This window comes from Oxyura jamaicensis, chromosome 13, assembly GCF_011077185.1.
Source record: "Oxyura jamaicensis isolate SHBP4307 breed ruddy duck chromosome 13, BPBGC_Ojam_1.0, whole genome shotgun sequence".
In the NCBI taxonomy this organism is placed as follows: Eukaryota; Metazoa; Chordata; class Aves; order Anseriformes; family Anatidae; genus Oxyura; species Oxyura jamaicensis.
Genome location: NC_048905.1, coordinates 9,874,774 through 9,893,799, shown reverse-complemented (window position 1 = coordinate 9,893,799; position 19,026 = coordinate 9,874,774). Strand labels below are relative to the sequence as shown.

At 48.5% G+C, this 19,026-nt stretch overlaps 1 protein-coding gene across 1 annotated transcript; it reads right to left on the bottom strand.

Moving 5' to 3' along the window:
* Positions 1 to 10,310: 10,310 nt before the first annotated feature.
* On the bottom strand, positions 10,311 to 16,197 carry MSX2 (msh homeobox 2). Its single transcript, XM_035338939.1, has 2 exons — positions 15,703 to 16,197; positions 10,311 to 12,112 (listed from the first exon to the last, which is right to left on the bottom strand). Exons 1-2 carry the CDS (start codon positions 16,055 to 16,057, stop codon positions 11,688 to 11,690), a joined length of 780 nt encoding a protein of 259 aa, XP_035194830.1. The 5' UTR covers positions 16,058 to 16,197; the 3' UTR covers positions 10,311 to 11,687.
* Between the last annotated feature and the right edge of the window lie 2,829 nt (positions 16,198 to 19,026).

Genomic DNA, 19,026 nt, shown 5'->3' with positions numbered 1-19,026 from the left:
TCTTACAGTGAAAGTTGGTAGTACATAAAACTGGCATATCACAGATATCAGACATGCAGTTCCCTGTTTAAGAACAAGACTAGAGGAAGCACTGGGCCTTATTTCACCAAATGTGAACATGTGTGAAGTCCACCAACACTGATTCTTACATGTAAGATTTCTGTTCACTTATCTTGCAGGACAGAAATTAGATATTGAACAAATAGACTACTCCAGATATTTTGTGAGATTTTTTGTGTTCTAAATTCATTGGTGATTCCACTTCATGCTGTGCAATTTGGTCCTCAGCCTTTGTTGCTCCTTCAGAAACCAGTTCCCACTCCAGTTTTCAGTCCTAGTAAGGCCAATATTTAATCTCCCCGTAGCTGGCGCCATGCAGCATTTCCGTCTATCTCTTCCCGTGCATTGCATACAGCAGATTTTCATAACATTCCATTTTCATTCCTTTTCCATCCCTTCCCCCCTCACCCCAAACAGCAAAAAGTCTTAAAAGAGGAGAAATTATCAGATCTGGAAAAAAAAAAAAAAAAAAAGGAAATCTGCCAGAAGGGATTAGCTGGAGTATGCGTAGGCAGCTGTGTACTCTGGAAGGAATCTGGTCATATTTGTTTTCCCTTGTTCTATTTTTCCTAAAATTTCCTTTAACTTATCCCCAGTTTGGCTGTGTATGATTCTAAAGTTAAATACCATTTAATAAGACTCTTGATTTCCTATGGGCAGTGAAATACTTGCTAGCTTGACTGTCTTCCTTAGGCTTCAGAGTTAACACTCCAATGACACAGAATAAAATAACTCTTTTCCTACAAGGAACTGTAAGACCTGGCTTTTCTACACACTCAGAAAATCTTTTATAATATTTGCATTATATTAATTTTCAGAACTGTCAGTTCTAGGATCATTTTCAATAACAACAAAAGTGTATGTACTTTTATTTTTATAAATGACAGCTCAGATTCTGAGACAGCTGTGAGCTGGCAACCTGGCTAGCTGAGCTGTTCCAAACTGGCCCGGTTTGACTTGGCATCAGCAAGGAGGAAATGTCTCATTCTGCACTTGGCTTGCCAGGGAAGGTCTCAATGCTTTTGTAGCAGTGTAGAAGGAATGACTGGCTGCTGCCCTTTGCTGCTGAGTTATGAATCGTGCTCTCTCTGGGCTAGGAAGTCAAGCCTCTCCCATGAATGGGTCTATTTGCCTGTCTACAGTACCACCCACCCTCTTACTGGCACCACCACCCCAAACCTGGAAGCGTGGCGGCACATACCGACTTCAAAAGCAAGCACCACGTAGCATCCAGCTGAGTATGAATTGTATCAAACATGAATTAATAGCACTGTTTTTCAGGATGGATTGAGAGTGCAAGAAACAAAGATGCCTTCTTCCAGGCAAAGATATCAGCTCAAATTTCACAGTCTAAATGAAACTACTTATTTGTCCCCTGATCCATTTTACTGCTTTAAAAAGGTTGTCAAGAGCCTGCTTGGAGGCTCATCTAAGTAGCTGAGAGCTACTTTCTCCCTTCCTTGCTGCTTGCCAGATTTTAGATCCATCTGTTAAAAACATGCTGTGGACTGGGACTCTGGTTATAGGAGATAACACAGAAAACCACGAGGGCAAAGCCCCTGTTGTACGCACTCATGGACCACTCATCTGCCAGGCTCCTGGCCCATGGCCAAGCCTCGGGCTTCCTCCAAGGCAGCCTGGGGAGGTGTCTGAGCAGTTTGATGCCCCAGATGATGCTCTTAACCACAGCTTGGGAACTGTCCCAGAAGACTCTGTCAGTGCCTAGATCTGCCCTTTGATGTTCTACTGCTCTCCAAGTCAAAGGGCAGTTTGGTCCAGAAAGTGGCCGAGAAAGATGAATGCAACCAATAAGTATTTTCTCAAGTAGCAAAACACATGAAGCCTACTTCTTGGTAATTGTGCCTCATAGCTGCCATCTCTAGTGTCTGAGGCAGAAGTTGCTGGGATATTTGTAATATTGTACTCTCTCCCATTTAGCTCTTCTAGTGTTTCTTAAGAGCTAAGCTCTGGTTACAACCTTAGTAGGGATTTAACAGGATCTCTCTCTGCTATCCAGGAGTCTATTTTGGTGAAAATCACAGCAACCTGATTATTTCTAAGACCTCTGCCCCCTTGTCAATTTTGATTGGAGTTGGCCCAGGAGTTCAAAAGGCTGTAACAGTTTGATCATATAATCCTGGCTTCCTTAGGAAACCAAGCTAAGGCACAAACAAACAGAAGTCCTTACAGAAATACTCCTTTGACATTTTTTATTTTTTTTAAATCAACACCTTGACTTCTATGAAGATTTTTACCTTCACTTCCCACAAAGATTGTCTTACAGAACCATCACCAAATACATCAGAAGTAGCACCAGAGTGACACTGCTACGGGTGGGCTTACATTAAGGTCTGATTAATCTGCATCCCAGTGGGAGCCATGGGAAACCAGCATGGGACCCAAGCATCCAGCCAGCATCCCCTCCACACCTAACACAAAAAATGACCACTTGCAGAGCTTTCAGTTGAAGTAAAGCTCAGAGTTGAGCTGTTTGGTGGATGAGAGGTTTCAGGGGAAAGGAACTCCCCAGTTGGACAATTCCCTCTGACCTGTCCACCCAGCTGAAATCATCCCCCCATCTCCAACTTTGGCAGCCTGGCATCAGGGATAAGAAACAACATCTATCGCCAGTCCCAGCTGTTTTCCAGCCCAGGTTGGTGGGGTTACTTGCCCCAAACAGTGCAGGGAGCTCTCTGAATCACTGAGGGTCCCCGATTCAAGTGCTGGGAGTGCAACAGAGCAAAACTCTCTGCAAATCACATGCTTTGCTACATCCAGCTCTGCACAGCCCGACTGCAGAGCAGGAGCACCTTGCTTGGACTCCTCCAAGCTGTAGTCCATTTCCACCTCCCTCTGCTCTCTTCCCCCTTGTTGCTCTTTCCATGAGCACTGACAGGAGATCTGCTGAAGGGGCAATTTTTACAACCTAATCCTAATAAAAGACAGCAGCTGCCAATATGGAAACTCTGGACTCCAGGAGCATGACTGGATGGTCCGAAGTAATATTTTTGTGGTATTAATTACAAATCCTTTTTGAATCTACCACTTTCAGCATAGTCCTTTAAAAATGGAATGGCAAATATGCCAAAAAGCAATTATTTATGCATGTTCAGCATTATTTGATCGTGGTCAATTACTAACATGCTCCAAACTAGAGTATTGAAAAGCAAATCTTCCCCCTCCCCCCCCCCCCTTTTTTTTAAAAAAAAAAAGTCATCAGGAATAACATTTTCACGTTGTTGAGTGACGATGCCTCATACTGCTACCCAGCCTGCTTAAACAGTAAACATGCGTGTGGGGGCTCAGTGTCCATGGGCTGCAGGGAAAGGCACCGAAGGAGAGGGAGCTGCCTTGCCCACTGCTGAGGCCCCAGCACCGCAAAAGGCTCCGCATTTTACCGGGCTATAAATAAGCTAATAAATATTCGGGAATAGCCTCTCAGAAGGCAATACCTGCATCTCTCCTTTCCTCAGGCAAAGGAAACGAAATCTCTCTTTTTTTTTTTTTCTTTTTTTTTTCTTTTTTTTTCTTTTTTTTTCCTAAACACAGCTTTTCCCTCTGCAAGAGGTGTACGTTTAATTATAAAAGAGCCTTTTTCGGTTGTAATCTGTTTCCAGTTCAATTCCTTTGCTGGATAAATCCCTTAAACGTGTTGTCATTCCTTATTTATTGATTGCAGGTATTTGGGGTTTAATTGAGCAAGTCGGTCGTGGCCCAGGGCAGGAGTGGCGCTACATGAGCAATTAAATCTGATTAGCCCGAGCCCTTTAAGCCCCAGCTGGGTGATTGATAACCGAGACCAACATTCTTCAATTGACTCGCTACATCAAAAAGGAGAAAGGCTTAGAGAGAAACGCATGGGTCCAACATAAAAAATAGCAAAGGAGCCGAGCAGATTAGATTTGCAAAGGAGCTGAGCTAGCGGCGAAGGAAGCAGGGAGAACAGCCCTGGTCAGCCCATAAAATAAATCCATAAGTGTCTCCTCCTTTAAAACTCAGCCAAAGCATTTTTTTTTAAAAAAAAAAAAAAAAAAAAAAAAAAAAAAAAAGTGACCCGGCCTGTGGCGAAAATGGGCAAAGGCGGCGGAGCTCAGATTTTAACACCCCTCAGCCCTCGGAGCAGAGCTCCATCCATAAAGCTGTCGTCTGTTTGTTAGTGTGTTTGTCTGCTCCGTCATTACGCTTTTTGCCCGGTAGTTTAAGAAAATAAACTAGCAGGGAGAACAGGAGTGAGTAACCCCCATTTATCACGCTGATGGATGTCCCGTGTCTCCCGCCGGGGGGGCAGTGGCCGGCCGGGGGCGGAGGAGAGGAGAGGAGCGGGGTGCCCCAGCCGCAGCATCCTCCTGCCCCTTTATTCGAGAGGGAACGGGTGGTACCCACCGGGAGCCCCGGGGCAGGGTACTGCGGGGATTTGGGGTACGCGGATGCCCCGGGATCCGAGGCACAGCCCTGAGAGCGTCGCAGCTCTGCAGAGCCGGCACAAACCCGCTTCTCCGTGAAGGGCTAATGAATTAGCCCAATTAAACTCTCGGCAGCTGCGATGGAGAAGCACCCTCCAGCAAACGCGTCCGTCGGAGCCGCGTGGTTTTCTCTTTGGCATCGGCAAAAAGGGGAGAGGGTGAAGGGGGGGGGGTCTGCGGGGAATCCGCGGAGCCTCCGCGGTGCCAGCCCTCGGGGTCCGCGTTACGCGCGGAGCCTCCGCGGCACCGCCCGCCTCGTCCTCAATTACATCGAAGGGAAGGCCGGCAGAAATCAAAGCGGGACGAGAGGGTGAAAATCCGGGGGGGGGGGGGGGGGGGGCAGAGCGGACCCCCCGGGGGCGCGTCGCAGCCTCGATGGGGCGCGGGGTGCGACCCCCGCTGGGGCACCGCGGGGCCGGGGAGGCTCAGAAGGCGCTCCCCTCCCGCTGCCGACTTTTCCCTCGGATCAAAACAGCTTGAAAGCAGTAGAAATCACTGGGGAGGGGAGGAGGACGTCAGCAGAAGCTGGACTTCTAAAAACCGTTCCGCCCCATAGGCTTTAATATTAAAAACCCCCTAGGAGTCTCAGACACTGTATTAATTAGTGCAACCACCCATGAAAAGTTGGGTTTGGAACAGCATTCTTTGCCCTGTGTGAAACAGCAACCCTAATAAACAATTGTTAACTTGGCCTATTGCCTCTGGTAAATTACACAGCATTAAAAAATAATGCTTTTCATATTAGGCAGTAATTAAAGGTTGGGACAGCTTTAAAACAAGAGGGGGAGGGGGGGAATCAAAGAAAATATAAAAATGTTCTTTCAAGAGTTATGGGAGGCTAATAAAGTATGTCTGTTATAGTGCACCACTTTGCCCCTAGCTACAGCCAAACTGGAGCCACTGCAATTGCCTCTCAATAAGATAATGATATTCCTTTCTCTGCTATTAAAAGGCTCCCAGTGCAAACTTAAAATGATTTATTTAATTTAAGAAATTATGAGGTGTAACTTCAAAGCGTAAGCCGTTAGTAATGGAAAACACCAGGTTGTTTAAAATTATAATAATAATTGTTTGGAATACAGTGACATCAAAGTGCTTTCATCACCAAATAAAATATAGCACAGACCCCCAAATCCAGTGGAGTTTATTGAGTAGACATTTTTTTGGTGTGTTTTTATTATTTCCTTATCAAGAGACATTATTTTAGCAGCTCCTTTTCTCAGCTTTGATGTTTTGACAGTCTTAAATTAATTTTATTGCATTTTTTTGGCTCGGAGATGGGAGATTATTCTGACTGCTTATTTTTCATTATGACTTTTTTGTTTTCAAGAACCGGTTTGTTATTTAACACAGCACCTTGATAAGCGCAGTTGAAATGAATTGGCCATTACAGGTCATTAAAAAGCAAAGAATTCTGTTTTCAAGCAATCCATTACACGTCTGGGAAAATATTCCTACTTAAAACAAACTTTGAGTCGAACGCTGGCATAATCAGTTTAATAAAACGGGTAGCGCATACTTTTAAGGAACGTGGTTTTTTTCTTTACGAGATTCTTGCTTATTCAAAACACAGCAATCTAAGAAATACATATACAGAACATTTTGCCAAAACGACCTGCCTTTACAGTAAGACTATCACAGAATGTTTTTAATTTCCTTCAACAGTGTTATAAAACATTAATCGTACATACATTGCTGAGAGTTTTCCTTCCCAAGCAAAGCAGAATTATTCCAATCCCCTTTTAAAAAAATTGGTAGCATTTTAAAATATACTGCAGTTGCAGCTTTATAGACCGGTATTTCCACTAAAACAGCAGGGACAGAATTGCTCTGGTGTTAAAAGACTGAAATATAATGGATGGAAAGATTTTTATTCCTTTCGTGCAACTAGTAGCACCCGCCAAATGCCTTATGGATTACGGTGGGAAACACACATCGAGGGACTAAGGGACTCAAAATCAAACCAAGCCAAACAAACAAAAATGGACAACAAAAAAAGACCCCAAAGCCACCGTCCTTTCACAGCGGCGTCCGACACCGAAAAGGAGTGTGAGCCGTGCGGCTGTTCGTTCCTGGGCTTCCCAGTGCGGGGATGAACGATGAAGTTGCCCTCAGACCATTAATGCAATTCACTGGAAAAAATATCCTCCCTACTCTGGCAGGGAAAAATCGGAATAATCATTCTGTTTTTATTTTGCAAGAGGGACTTCTTAGGCAAATAATGTGGGCACTGCTGAAAGTAGGTTAACTTCGAAAAATGACCCCCAGAAAATGCTTTTTTTTTTTTTTTTTTTTTTTCCCCTATATCCTCGTGATAGTTATTGATCGTAGGCACGAGAGAAGCACAGTGACCCTGAATGCTTTTGTTGTTGTTGTTGTTGTTGTTGTTTTCGTCTCGTTTAACGACTTCTACATCCTTTTTATAATTTTCCAATAAGTAGATATATGCAAATTTGCGGCGAAACTAAACCGGGCATGAATACTAGGGGGAAATATGCTCAAGAGAAAGCAAAATGATGACCTCCTGCCTGAAGAGCCCCGGGGTCGGTACGCACCGGACCCACCGGGGGGCTCCGCGGGTCCCCGCCTGCTTGCGCAGGAGCTGCGCGGTCTCCTTGGGGGTCTCCTCCCGCAGCCGCGGCGCGGGCCGGGGGGCACCGGAACTTTGTGGTGCTCGTGGGTCGCCCTTTGGCTTCCTCTCCTCCTCCTCCTGTGCGTGTCCAGCACTCCCCTCCCAAAATCCTGCAACGCCCCGGGCGTGCGCAAATCGGGCGATCCCTGGCAATGCCCACGGCATTTGTGTGCCGGGACACACGGACTCTAGGGAAATAGTTGGCCAGTGTAGAGATGCACGTGTGCGCACACACACGCGTGTCCCCTTATGTTGCGTGGGTGTGTGTAAATCCCCGGGGCAGGCTACCCGCGACGCGGAGACCGCCCGGGGGCTCGGGGCTGGCTGCCGGGGGAAGGATGCCGCCGCCGGGTTCTACTTCCCCCCGAGCTCTGCCCGGTTCGGGGGTCAGCTGCTTCCTCATCCCCGGGGTCAACATCCCTATCCCGGTCCCCATCCCGGGTGCCGTGGCGGCGGAGCAGGTGGCCGGTCCTCCGCCGCTGCCGGGAACCGGTTCCCAGGCGGGAACCGGTTCCTTCCCGGCGCTGAGGCCCCGGGAGCCAGGCCGAGGGGCCGGGGGGCTCCCGGTGAAGCCTGTGCCTCCCCACCGAGCCCGGTACCGGCTGCCTCCGGCCTCGCAGCGAGGCTCTCGGCGGGACTGAAGCCCCGCGCCCTCCGGCACGCCGGCTCTCAGACGCGCCGCAGCCACTGAGCGTTCCTCCTTCCCCATAAAACGCAGGAATTCCGGGCTTTGACAGGGCAATGTGACAACATGAAATGCAGGCTCCAAGCGCCCGTGGCTTTAGGTAATGAACGCTTGGCCGTAGCGAGTCAGAGAGCCCATTCCTAACTGTTTATGTCAACAAATCCATACCTCGTGAATTAAGGTCCCGGGAGAGCTGCGCTGCGACCGGCTGGCCTGAGCCACCGTTCAGCAGGTCGGGATTTTAGGGATCGGGATAATTTATCGCGTTGTTTTTAATGTTTATTATTTATTGCTCTAATTATTTTTCACTTTCTATTGGAAATTTAAAATATATAGATGTACCTGGAACATATGCCAACTCATTTCAGTCTCACTCAGCTTCTAATCATCGCATCTGCTTTGTGTCAGAAAATACTTTGGGAACAATTTAACTTTGCATTAAAATAACTAATTAAAGCCACACCTCCACAGCCTCTTGCGAAAGTGGAGGAGGAATTTCAGTAAGTGCATCGCGTTTAATGGTAGCATTCTGATTTCCCTGCCTTGCTGTAATTTATTCAGTTACAGATCTGCCTGCGGGGCAGCTCCCATTAGGCCGATGATGAAGTCTCATGAGTAAAGCTTGACACCTCCCTCGTAATAAAATATAATACTCAATTAACTCGGCCTTTCTGAAGGATTTAATTGGAACAAGTTAATAATGGGCGCAGGGTGAATTGTCATGCCATCCGCAAGCTCGGGGAAGGTGTCACGGATCCGTCCTGCCTTTCCCATAGCAAAGGTTGTAACCGAGTTTTGGAAGCTTTTCCTTCAACACCCTTGTGTTCTGCAATAAATCTGTATCCATTTAAGGATCTATCATAACACACACAAAGCTCTTGCGCTCAGAGTTTCCAGCGAAAAGATTTAGCTGTAATCCCTGACACAGCTGATTTATACTGAAGGTTAAAAAATACCGCTGGTTTATTTATAACCGGCCCGGCCCAGCTAAGAAAGCACTCGGGACAATTGGAGAGGGAATGAGAGGGGTGAGGGGGGCTTCGCCCTGTCCCGGAGTTAAGGGGATAACGCTTCAAAAAGGGAAAGCCCGAGAAAGGAGCGGTTGTCTTCCGTTTTTTATCCGGCAGTAAATGCTAATTTGAAAAGTCTGCGTGGAGATTGGATTCCCCCAGCTTTGTACCCTACAATCGCGAAGCGGGAAAGTTAACAGGGGGCTGCCCGAGTGGGGCTGGACGGGAAGGATCCGCGATGCCCGGAGCCCCTCCGGGCAGCCCTGCTCGGGAGAGGTTCTCCTCCCCCCCGGTCCTTCCCTCCTCGCTCAGCCGAGGCCTGATCCTGCAGGGTGCTGAGCGCTCTGACCCCGGATCCCAAGGACCAGCGTGGGGCAGGGGAAAGCTTTCCTCCGCGCATCGGAGCGAGGCCGAATTAAATCACCCGGCTGCTCCAGCGGCGGTAAATGCACCTCCCCGCTCAGCTCGGAGCCCAGCTCTTAAACCCCAAAAGTTTCCGACAGCAAAATGCAAGGTGCTGTGCTGGGCCAGCAGGAATGGGACTTGCAGAGCCGCAGTTATCTAGCCCTGACCTTCCGGGCACCCTCCCCACACACCCAAGGGACCCCCACCACAGAGGGCAGAGGAATATGGTCAGGCACCTGCTCTCTGGGCAGCATAGGAGCGTGTCCCTTTAGGGAGGCTGCCCCAAAAGCTAGGGAACAGGGTGACAACAGGTGGGAGCCCTGAAATGCCACTGTACTGGAGTACTGCAGGGCATCTGCCCAGCCCTCACTGCACTAAAGGACCCCCAGATGTGGCTGGGGCTGAGAGCAACAATCCGCTAGAGACAGCTTTGAGGTCAGGGGAAAGGCGAGTTGAGGGGAGAGGCCTGAGCAAAAGAGAAAGGCTCACAAGCTAAGAAAAGCAGTGGAAACATCACCAGAATATGATGCTGTAAAGAACAGAGGCGCCTAAAAGGGGTTGTTAAAAACAAGGAAACCTCATAAAAGGTTTGGCTTTCGACTTTGAATTGTTGACTTGCAATTCACCTTCATGTGCTGCAAATTTGGCTTTAATTCAGATTCAGAAGGGGAAATAATCATAAAGGCAACCAAAACATTCCTTTGAACTTGACCCAGCAGTGCAAAACACACACGGAGAGAAGTTACCTTTTAAAGAACTCCAAACACTCACAGACCCACACGTGATTAAACATGTTTTTTTTTTTCTTTTTTTTTTTTTTAATTTAATTCGAAATAAGAGATAAGAAATAATAAATCTTCAATAAAATATATAAAATTGTACAAGGCATCCCTTTCAAAGGGACTTTCCTATAATGGAAAATTGGGGGTGAAGGGAAGGGAGATGGGAAGTTCATCTATAGCGAGTCCCGGGCGGTGACAATGCCTGGGTCAAAATAAACCAAAACCAGCAAAACCTTGTGGCTTTTTTTTTTTTTTTTTTTTTTTTTTCTCCCCTCATTTTAGTGCCCTTTTCTTTTTGGTTTCTTCTCAACATGCTAAGAAAATAAATCCAGGACAATCTCTGCCTTCAGTGCTCCACAGCCTTTGGAGTAATTTTCTCACAAAGTTTAGCAAGAGTAATACACATAATACAATAGTTATCTCGAGAAGCCCGGGGAAGACACTGCCAGCACTTGGGGAGCTCCCACGGGGACAGAGGTTATGCAGTCTCTTGGCTCCCTACCATCCTACAAGTAACGCTGTTGGATTTTGATACCTGGATCTCTCTTTAAAAGGGCTTGAAGCATGAACCACTTACATTAGCATCCTTGCAAGGGGAGGAGAGGAAGACATGGGGGATTCTATTTAATATAGACTGCTGCAAATACTAATAAAAAATACCAAACTTCTCCACAGAGTTCGACAACGCTTGCTCACCATCACTGAAGAAAAAACCCACGTCGTCTTTCCCCAGAAACTTCCTTCCCTCCCTTTTGAATGGTTTTCAAAAACCATTTCCGAGCCTAGCTGTAGACAAAGATTTCTAAGCACACCAATAGGAAGAGATAAAGGCAGAATGCCTAATTACCTTCCCTTGCACTCTACCTCCCCTCGCAGTGCTTTACAAACAATAAATTTATACAGATAAAGGCATTACAAGAGCCAATGGTGGAAAAAGCTGTTGCTTTACTTTCTGCATTTAAGGGCCTCTCATCTTGTTGCAAAGGTCTGTCGATATTTGGGATGCAAAAAAACTTTGCCTACCCCTAGAAATGCAGGAACTTGCTGGCTCTGAACTTCACTCAGACTCTACTGGGTCTAATTTCTATTTACACAGTGTCTGTATCTAAGGGCTCTGCTTTCTTTAAAAAACAAAGAACAACAACGAAAACAAAACCCTCCCGAACACCTTAATTATAACTTTTTATTTCCCTCCCCCTGCCCCCATAGTAAATGATGACACTTGAGAGTGTGGGTTTAGGGCATGTACCCCTTTTACTTTAAACACGTTGGGCCCCATCTTGTAAGGTGTTGGGAAATCTCTGCCTCCATAAAATATTTTTTTTTCCACCCATTCCTTTTTATTCTATTTTTACATGCACTGTATAAAAACCCTACATTTGCTCAAATGTTTTTACTTTTTTTTAGTTTGTTTTTACTTTTTTTTTTCTCTGAGGATCAGACTCTGAGCGCTCAGAGCACTCTCAGAAGACACCCAACCTGTAGCATACAGGATGCCTTGCTTTGCTAACGCGAACTCCTGTACACTTGGGATGGCATTTAGAAGCCTGCAGTAAGAATGGCCAGTACTGGTTGGGGTACTGCCTTCTCAGGGTTGGACAAGATCCACCAGGAAGTCTGTCTTGCTGTCGCTTTGCCTTTCTGATCTTCTTAGGATAAGTGGTACATGCTATATCCAACAGGAGTAGCATAGAGTCCAACGGGCGGGATAGGAAGCACAGGTCTGTGAAAAGGGTACGATGTTCCGTACAGTGAGGCGGCCTGGATGGGAGAGTTGATGGGGAAAGGGAGGCTGAACCCTGACGGCAACATGGGCTTCGCTGCCATTTTGAGCTTCTCTAGCTCAGCCTCCTGCAGTCTCTTGGCCTTGGCTCTCCGATTCTGGAACCAGATTTTGACCTGGGTCTCTGTGAGGTTGAGGGAGCTGGAGAACTCGGCTCTCTCAGCGATGGACAGATACTGCTTCTGGCGGAACTTGCGCTCCAGAGCCAGCAGCTGGGAAGTGGTGAACGGGGTTCGGGGCTTCCTATTCGTCTTGTGCTTCCTCAGGGTGCAGGCAGTGGGGCTCAGGTGTCCTGCAAGGAAGGAAAAGGCCGGTTACCACAAAGGCAGGGAGACCTGGGTGCTTTGGAGAGACATGCTGCACTTGAGAGACCCCAGGGGGATATATACAGGGAGGGTGTCCCATCAGGTGATACCCTCAGAACAGGCTGTTTTTACAAATGGCACTGCAAATCTCTTACTAGACAAACTTAAGTTTACAGGATTTCAGCAGATGTCCCGAGAAGTGAAAGTTTGGCTCTGTGATTTTAAGGGAATAGTTTGTAGGCAAATAGGGCACAAAGGATTCTGAGATACCCAGTATATCACTTTAGCAGTCACATCATGGGGATCTAAAGCACACAAAATAGCTGTCTTGGCATCTGTAGAAATGGAGGAGTAACCCCAACACAGCACAGGACAAACACGGCAGAAGCAGGAGATTCACAAAAGCACCGTGCTGCAGAGACAAGCCCATTCCAGGATTCCTCCACCAAGAGCAACAAGTCAACCCCGTGAGAGTTTATCCCAGCAGTTGAAGAACAGGATCTGATAATTTTTATGCTTGGGATAATTGGACATTATTCTTGCTATTTCTTCTGCCATTGAAATCAGGAGCAGCTTTTCCCTCCACTTAATAAGTTTTGTTTGTTTTTCCTCAAGCAATATATATTTTTATTTTTTTTCAGAAAGCATCAAAAAAGCAGAAAGCATCATACTTTTCATTCAATACTTAGTTCTTATGACATCTGCCATATTTATGCCACATAGCTGCAGCATCTCTACCCAATACAAGTTAGGAAATCTGCTACTTTTTGTGCTTTCCTTATAACCCTAACCAGGTTAGGCACTTGCTCCCGAGATGGCACGTAGCTGAGTTGTCTTTAAATTCATTTTACATTTCTAAAATAAGTTAAAAGAATAATTTAAAAGCATTTTGCTGTCTTGAAAAGCTTTGCAATTTGTCTATGTTTGGGATCACTCCTGGGACATACAAGTCACCCCGGCTCCCAAGCCTGATACAGAAAATGTCACCCAGTCTCTCATAAGTAGCTGCTAAATTTTGTACGTGTCTGGTTCACACACTTCTCAGCATTCTCTGAACCGTTTTAACCTTCCCATATTTATTTTTAAATAAACTGGACAGCAAAACTGTTTAAATAGGTATCTTGCAATTAAAAAAGTCTCACGAAGAAGGCGTTCAAAAATTCAGGAAGGGGAGGTAGACAACAGCTCCATAAGAAAAAGCAAAATTTCGCTTCTTACTCTTCTTCTAGATAATGAACTCAAAAAAAAAAAAAAAAGATCCCTCTCAGAAAACAACTTGTCAAATGCTGTGTAACGATCACATGAGAGCATTTTAATAACTAAGCTGCTAACCGTGACGTTTGGTGCACTCCTAAAACTTGACGCAAGCTACACTAAATTCACTACCGGTTACCCCGCTATTCCACTCTCCCTTTTTAAAACGAAACCGATTTATTTTCTGGATTTCCAAAGACCCTACTATAAGCCAGCTGCTTCTAGAAGAGTTGGGGTTTAGAAGGGCGACCGTCGCTCCGGGATCGCTCCCCATCCCGGTGCCTTCCCCGGGTTTCAGGTTAGCCCGACTCATCCCGACTTTTGCTATGCACGGGGGAAACTTCAAAAGCGTGCTTTTAAACTAAATCCCAGACAAATAGTGCCCTCGGAATAAACCCGAATGTCCACAAGCTTTTTCCTCCACCATCCCCTAAATGACAGCCAGCCTCTGATAAGAAGCAGGGATCGTCGCCTCGGCAGAGCCTGTAGTTCTGTTTACCCCGTGCCAGTCCTAAAGCAGTCGCTGCAGTGATTTGTGCTGCTGTTTTTTGTTTTGATTCGCCCCGGCGGGGGGCCCGTTTATTGTCTGTTTTCTGGCCAACGGCAGACAAAACTCATCACTTCCCTAGTTCATCCCACCTGTAGTATTAATAATCATTGATGTTAGGACAAGCTCCTTGATCTAAGCCCTCCACGGACAGATGAGGCGTCCTGCGGGAGCACCGCTCATTGCCCCACACTGTCACCGCGGCTCCGATGGGGCTGAGAGCCGGGGAGGAGGGAAATGGGGAAGATGATCGAGGCCGAAGGACCTTCCCGAACTAAGGCTCCTACCTGATCATTTTTTGCTCCAAAACCCTCTGAAATCACGAAACCTGAACTCCCTAGATACAGAAGTCCTTTACAAGGCTATTTTCCAGATGTCGACAGCTACCGATTTTAACAGAGAAATAATAGAATTTCAAAGAAAAAAAAAAAAGTATCCAGAGAAGATTAGGCCTCGTCTTGTAAAGGAGGGGGTCTGGGTAGGAGCACAAGCTTCATGTACACGAGGGTGCATGAAAGTCACAAAGCAGAGCTACTCCACATTGACACGGGCGGCCTGTTTTCCTCCCGACCCCTCTCACGGGCTCTCTCCCAGCACGTTAGAAATCAAGTTAATTCGGGGTAATTGCAAAGGAAAAGGAGGGACTGAAACCCAAAACGAAATAATTGTCTCAAAAAGAGAGGAGTTGTAATAGCACTAAACTTCCTTCTTGTAATATTAGTTACAGTAGCAAATTCTGCAAGACCGTCCCGATAAATAGTTCACATCTACAAAGCCATTAACTTGTATAAAGCATAGAATTTAGTTTTCATCAGGCAAGCCAGGGATGCATAGATTAGTAGAGATCGATCTGCTAATACAGGTACCTCTCCACCAAGGCTCTTGGCGATGGGAAGGCAGAGTTAAGCACTGCCGGGCTACGCTTTTCACCTTTTCTTGGAGGTAGTTTTTGGGCTCTTAATTTCTTTATTTTTATTTTTTAATACAATTGAAATTTTAAAACAAAAACGGGAAGGGGGAGATTTCGCCGAAAGCAAAATGCAACTCAGTACAGACACAGCAGCGCGGGTTGAACCCCAAAGGGGTTTAAAAAGTGACCTGTCACCTCCAGATCTGTGTCTCCACGACGGTGGGAGGGGGTTGGGAGAGATGGCGGGGGGGTAAAGAGGTCAGGGCCAGCTCGGAAAACTTTGACAGGCTGCTTGCAGCAAGGATGAGAGAGGCTGACAGACCCACCGGGCCAGGACACACCGCGGTGGGAGACAGCGCACGGAAAGCGCGCATGATGCGAAGGAAGAATTCCTGGGATTTAAGAGCGAGGAGGAGATTGATTTGCCCATTTCGTACAAGTGAGAAGCAGACGGAGAAATTCCAGTTCTCACTGCAAGGGGATGTTAGAGAAGTACAAACTGGCAGCCGGGGAGCCGAATGTAGGGAAAGGGAGCTCCTAATCTTTGTACGGTTTTAAAAGAGTATTATATATTTATATAAATACAATCACATATAGATGCGTAAATATATAACTTTGGTGTGTATATAAACACCCAAGTAACATGTATATAAAATGTAAACACAGGCAGAAAGCAACATATACAGAAACATAGCGTCTAGATGGATACGGCCAACGTGCTGCCGCGCAGCTCTGTGCCCGGGGAGCCGCACAGCTCGGGGCCGCGGGTCGGAGCCCAGTTCCCGGTACCCGCCTCCCCTCGCTCCCCATCCGCGGGGGCACCGCGCAGCCCTGCGCTGCCCTCCGCCTCTTCCCCGGCCACTCACTTGGCGGAGGCGAGTATCTGCCGGCCTCTTGGATCCAGGACGTGCCGTCCTCCGAGTTCTCCGATTTAACCGAGGCGGTGTCGAAGGTTTTTGTAAGAGCCCCGGGGGGGCTGTGCGCGTCCCGGGAGCCGTGGCCCGGCAGCAGCAGGTTCCTGGAGGTGCCCACGGCCGCCCCGTCGGCGCTGCCCCCCGCCGCGGCAAGCGGCAGCTCTTTGGGGGGTTTCTTGTCGGACATGAGGGCTTCCACGCTGAACGGCAAGCTGGACACCTTGACTTTGTGGTGCTCCTCGGAGCCGGCCGCCGGGCCCTCCTCGTCGGAGGAGAAAACCTCCTTCGCCTTGGAAGGAGAAGCCATCGCGGGTGAGCAGGGAGGCTGGAGCGGGGCCGCCCGGGGAGCTGCGCTGCGCCTCTGCCCGGCCCTGCGCGGGGACTGCGCGAGTGAGGCGCTGCGGAGCCGCCCCCCTTTTTCCCCCCTCTGGGGGCTCCCCGGCTCTTTCCTCCTTTGGGAAGTGGAGTAAACGCCCCGCGGGCCAATCAGAGGCTGAGCTGGGCTCTGACGTCGCGGGGTGACTCATGCCATTGGCTCGGGGGAGGGAGGGAGGGTGGGGAGAAAACTTTTTTTTTTTTTTTTTTTTTTTTTTTTTTTCGGGGCTTTTTTTGCTTGGGGTGGTCCCCCCCCCCCTCCCCCCCCCCTTTCCCCCCCCAAGTCCCCTCCGAAATGAATTAGTGCTTAATGACACGGGCAGCCAGCGGAGCCGTGCCATTAAGGAGCCATCCAAGGGCTATAATCAGAGCAAAGCAAGAAAAGAGCCGCCGGGGTAATTAAGGGCTGATGATTAGGCGAAGAGGAAAACTTTAGAAGATCGCGGCTCTGCCTCCTCTCGCCGCCGGCCCGGCCCCTCCCGGCCCCTCCCCGGTCCCCCCCCCCGGCCGCGCCCCCGGTGCCCCCAGGGCACGGCCGCGCCCCAGCCCCGCCGCCCCCCGCCCCGGGTCTACCCGACCCCGGCCGCATCCCCTAAAAACGTGATTTATTTTTTCCCAAGGTCACTGTGTCTGTGTGTATGCTAAAGTTTCTAGACCCTCACTCAGCGAAGAACCGCGGCAGTTTGTTCCTCGCATTTTTTACCCCCCAAAAAGAGGGGGTTGTTTGCGTTTCCTCGGCTGCAGGAGCCGAGCTGAGGGAAAACACGCTGCGGAGGTTAGATCTCTAATTATTATTTTTCCAGAGTCAATTACACACGTGATGAATAGATGAGCTTTAATAAATTAGGGCCACGCAGTTCTTAATTAAGAGGCATATCAGACTAGTGCTATGAAAGCGATTCTCTCACTTTTGGGCTTCCTACCAGTGGTATGAATAAAGAGTATCCTTTTAAAAGCGTTTCTAATTACGGCGTGGATAAAAGCAAATGCATAGAGTTCTTTTCGTAATGATTTTAATCTTACACCAGGCGTTATTTCATGCTGTGCCCGTAACTTTCACTGTTTTTTTTTAACGTCCAGAAAAAGCAGAGTTTGGAATCCGTTTTGGTATGGTTACAGCCGAGGCTGTATAACCCAAAACACGCTGGAAAGGGGGCAGAGCATCTGTTCGGTCTGGGGCTGTGCGCTCAGCTCCAAGCTCCGTGCCCTGACTCTAGGGGAGGCTGAGACAAGGCTGCGGGCTTGGTTCTGGACAGCTGCAGGTCTGTGCTCCCTGAGCCTTTTCGGTTATGTCCCTTCCACAAAGCGTGCAGGTTTTCACCAGCTAATGTGGTTCTTTCTTGGGACTCCGACCTTCCTGCTAGCCTATGCAGCAGTCCTGGATGTTCGCGATCCCCCTAACACAAAGCACGGTGTCCCACTCGCTCCGCAGCCGGGGTGTTTGTGACATTTTCTAGAGGACAGTTCGGAAGACTTTTGGAAGTCTTGGTTCTGTTGGGATTTTTCTTCGGCCCGTGCTCCTCCAGCCAGTACAGGCCAGAGAGTGTTTTGAAGAAGTGGCTGAAATGAGTGAGCTGTGCTGGTCCCAGGAGTCCTCCCCACCCCTCGCAGCCCGCTTCATCCACCCCCCTGGCAGCCGTTCCAGCCTCGACAGTCCCTCGCCAGGTGCCACGCACGACAAATTGGGACCAGGGCAAGTGCTCGTGGCGTGGGAAGAAGAGTGGGAGGAAGTGTACGAGGAGCCGTGTTACAAAACCCCACTGATCAGTGGGGCTAATAGTAGGGTTTGCACAGTCGTTATTTATTGCTAGCAGTATTACTGCCGACTTCGATGGGTTAAGGATTAAAGCCAGGCAAGATCTGCAAAGAGATGTGGTGCTTCTCACTAGCCCAGCTAAGCCGAAAGAGACAGATTACATTTTGAGCAACAGAACCCTGATTCCCCCTCCTCCCCCCATGGGTGAAAATAATAGTTTGTCCCACAGATTTATGCATCACTAGCTCTTTCTGCTGTTCCCATTCTCCTTCACCAGAATGCTTCTCTTTGCTGAGAGATACTCGCAAAGAGATGCGGTTCCCAGCCCTGGCCTTGCAAGCTCTCCTGATGCTGTGGGGTTGAGTTTGTCCCTCTTCTCCCCTCCCGCCCCCCCCCCCCCCCCCCCTTTCCCTTCCCTTCTCCATGCTTCCTGCACCATGACAAGTAAATGAGAATTGATGGACATACAGGAACAATGCATGTGTGTCAAGAACAATGCACCGTCCGTGGAAAGCCATTGTGGGGCTGCTGAAAATGCTACAGATAATTATACCGCGCTCCCAAAGTCAATGCCCGCTGGAAGGGCGCCTGGGGAAGCAGAGCTCGCAGGAGGGCAGGTCACGGTGACACCGAGCAGGGGCTCACGTCCCTTGGGTGCCGCTCCTCTCCCAGGCTGCCTGACTAGGGCCTAGACGCTGTCCCCATGGGTTTGGGGAGCTGTCGTCCTTTGGGAGGCTTGGAGGGAGGAGGGGGACCAAGGGACAAGCTTCTCAGTGCACCGTGAAGTAAGGAGCACATTTCGGCTCGTCTAGCCCGGTTTGGGTGGCTTTGGGTGCCACAGGGGTGCTGGGGATTGCAGAGCGTGGCAGAGCTTGCTCATGGCGTTTGCCCTTCTTCAGCCTTAGCCCGTAGAGGGGTTTGAGCATTTTTCCCTCTGAAGCCTGAACTTGGAGGTTTCTCTCCTCCCTCACCCCTCCCCTCCTTCATCCTCCTCCTATCAATTAAAGATAGGAGAAAGAAGCCCCGCACGGCACTGAATGCCGGGACGAAAAGCACGCAAGGACAGGGCTCGGAGAAATTTCTGGGAATTCAGGCTTTCCCCGGACCTGGGATTTCAGAGCGAGCGCTCAGCCTCAGACCAGCAG

Excerpts from the sequence above, each read along its gene's own strand:
- MSX2 (XM_035338939.1), bottom strand. The coding sequence starts at position 16,057 with ATGGCTTCTCCTTCCAAGGCGAAGGAGGTTTTCTCCTCCGACGAGGAG. Across the intron at positions 12,113-15,702 it reads CAGATACTCGCCTCCGCCAA|GACACCTGAGCCCCACTGCC; the intron begins GTGAGTGGCCGG and ends CCTTCCTTGCAG.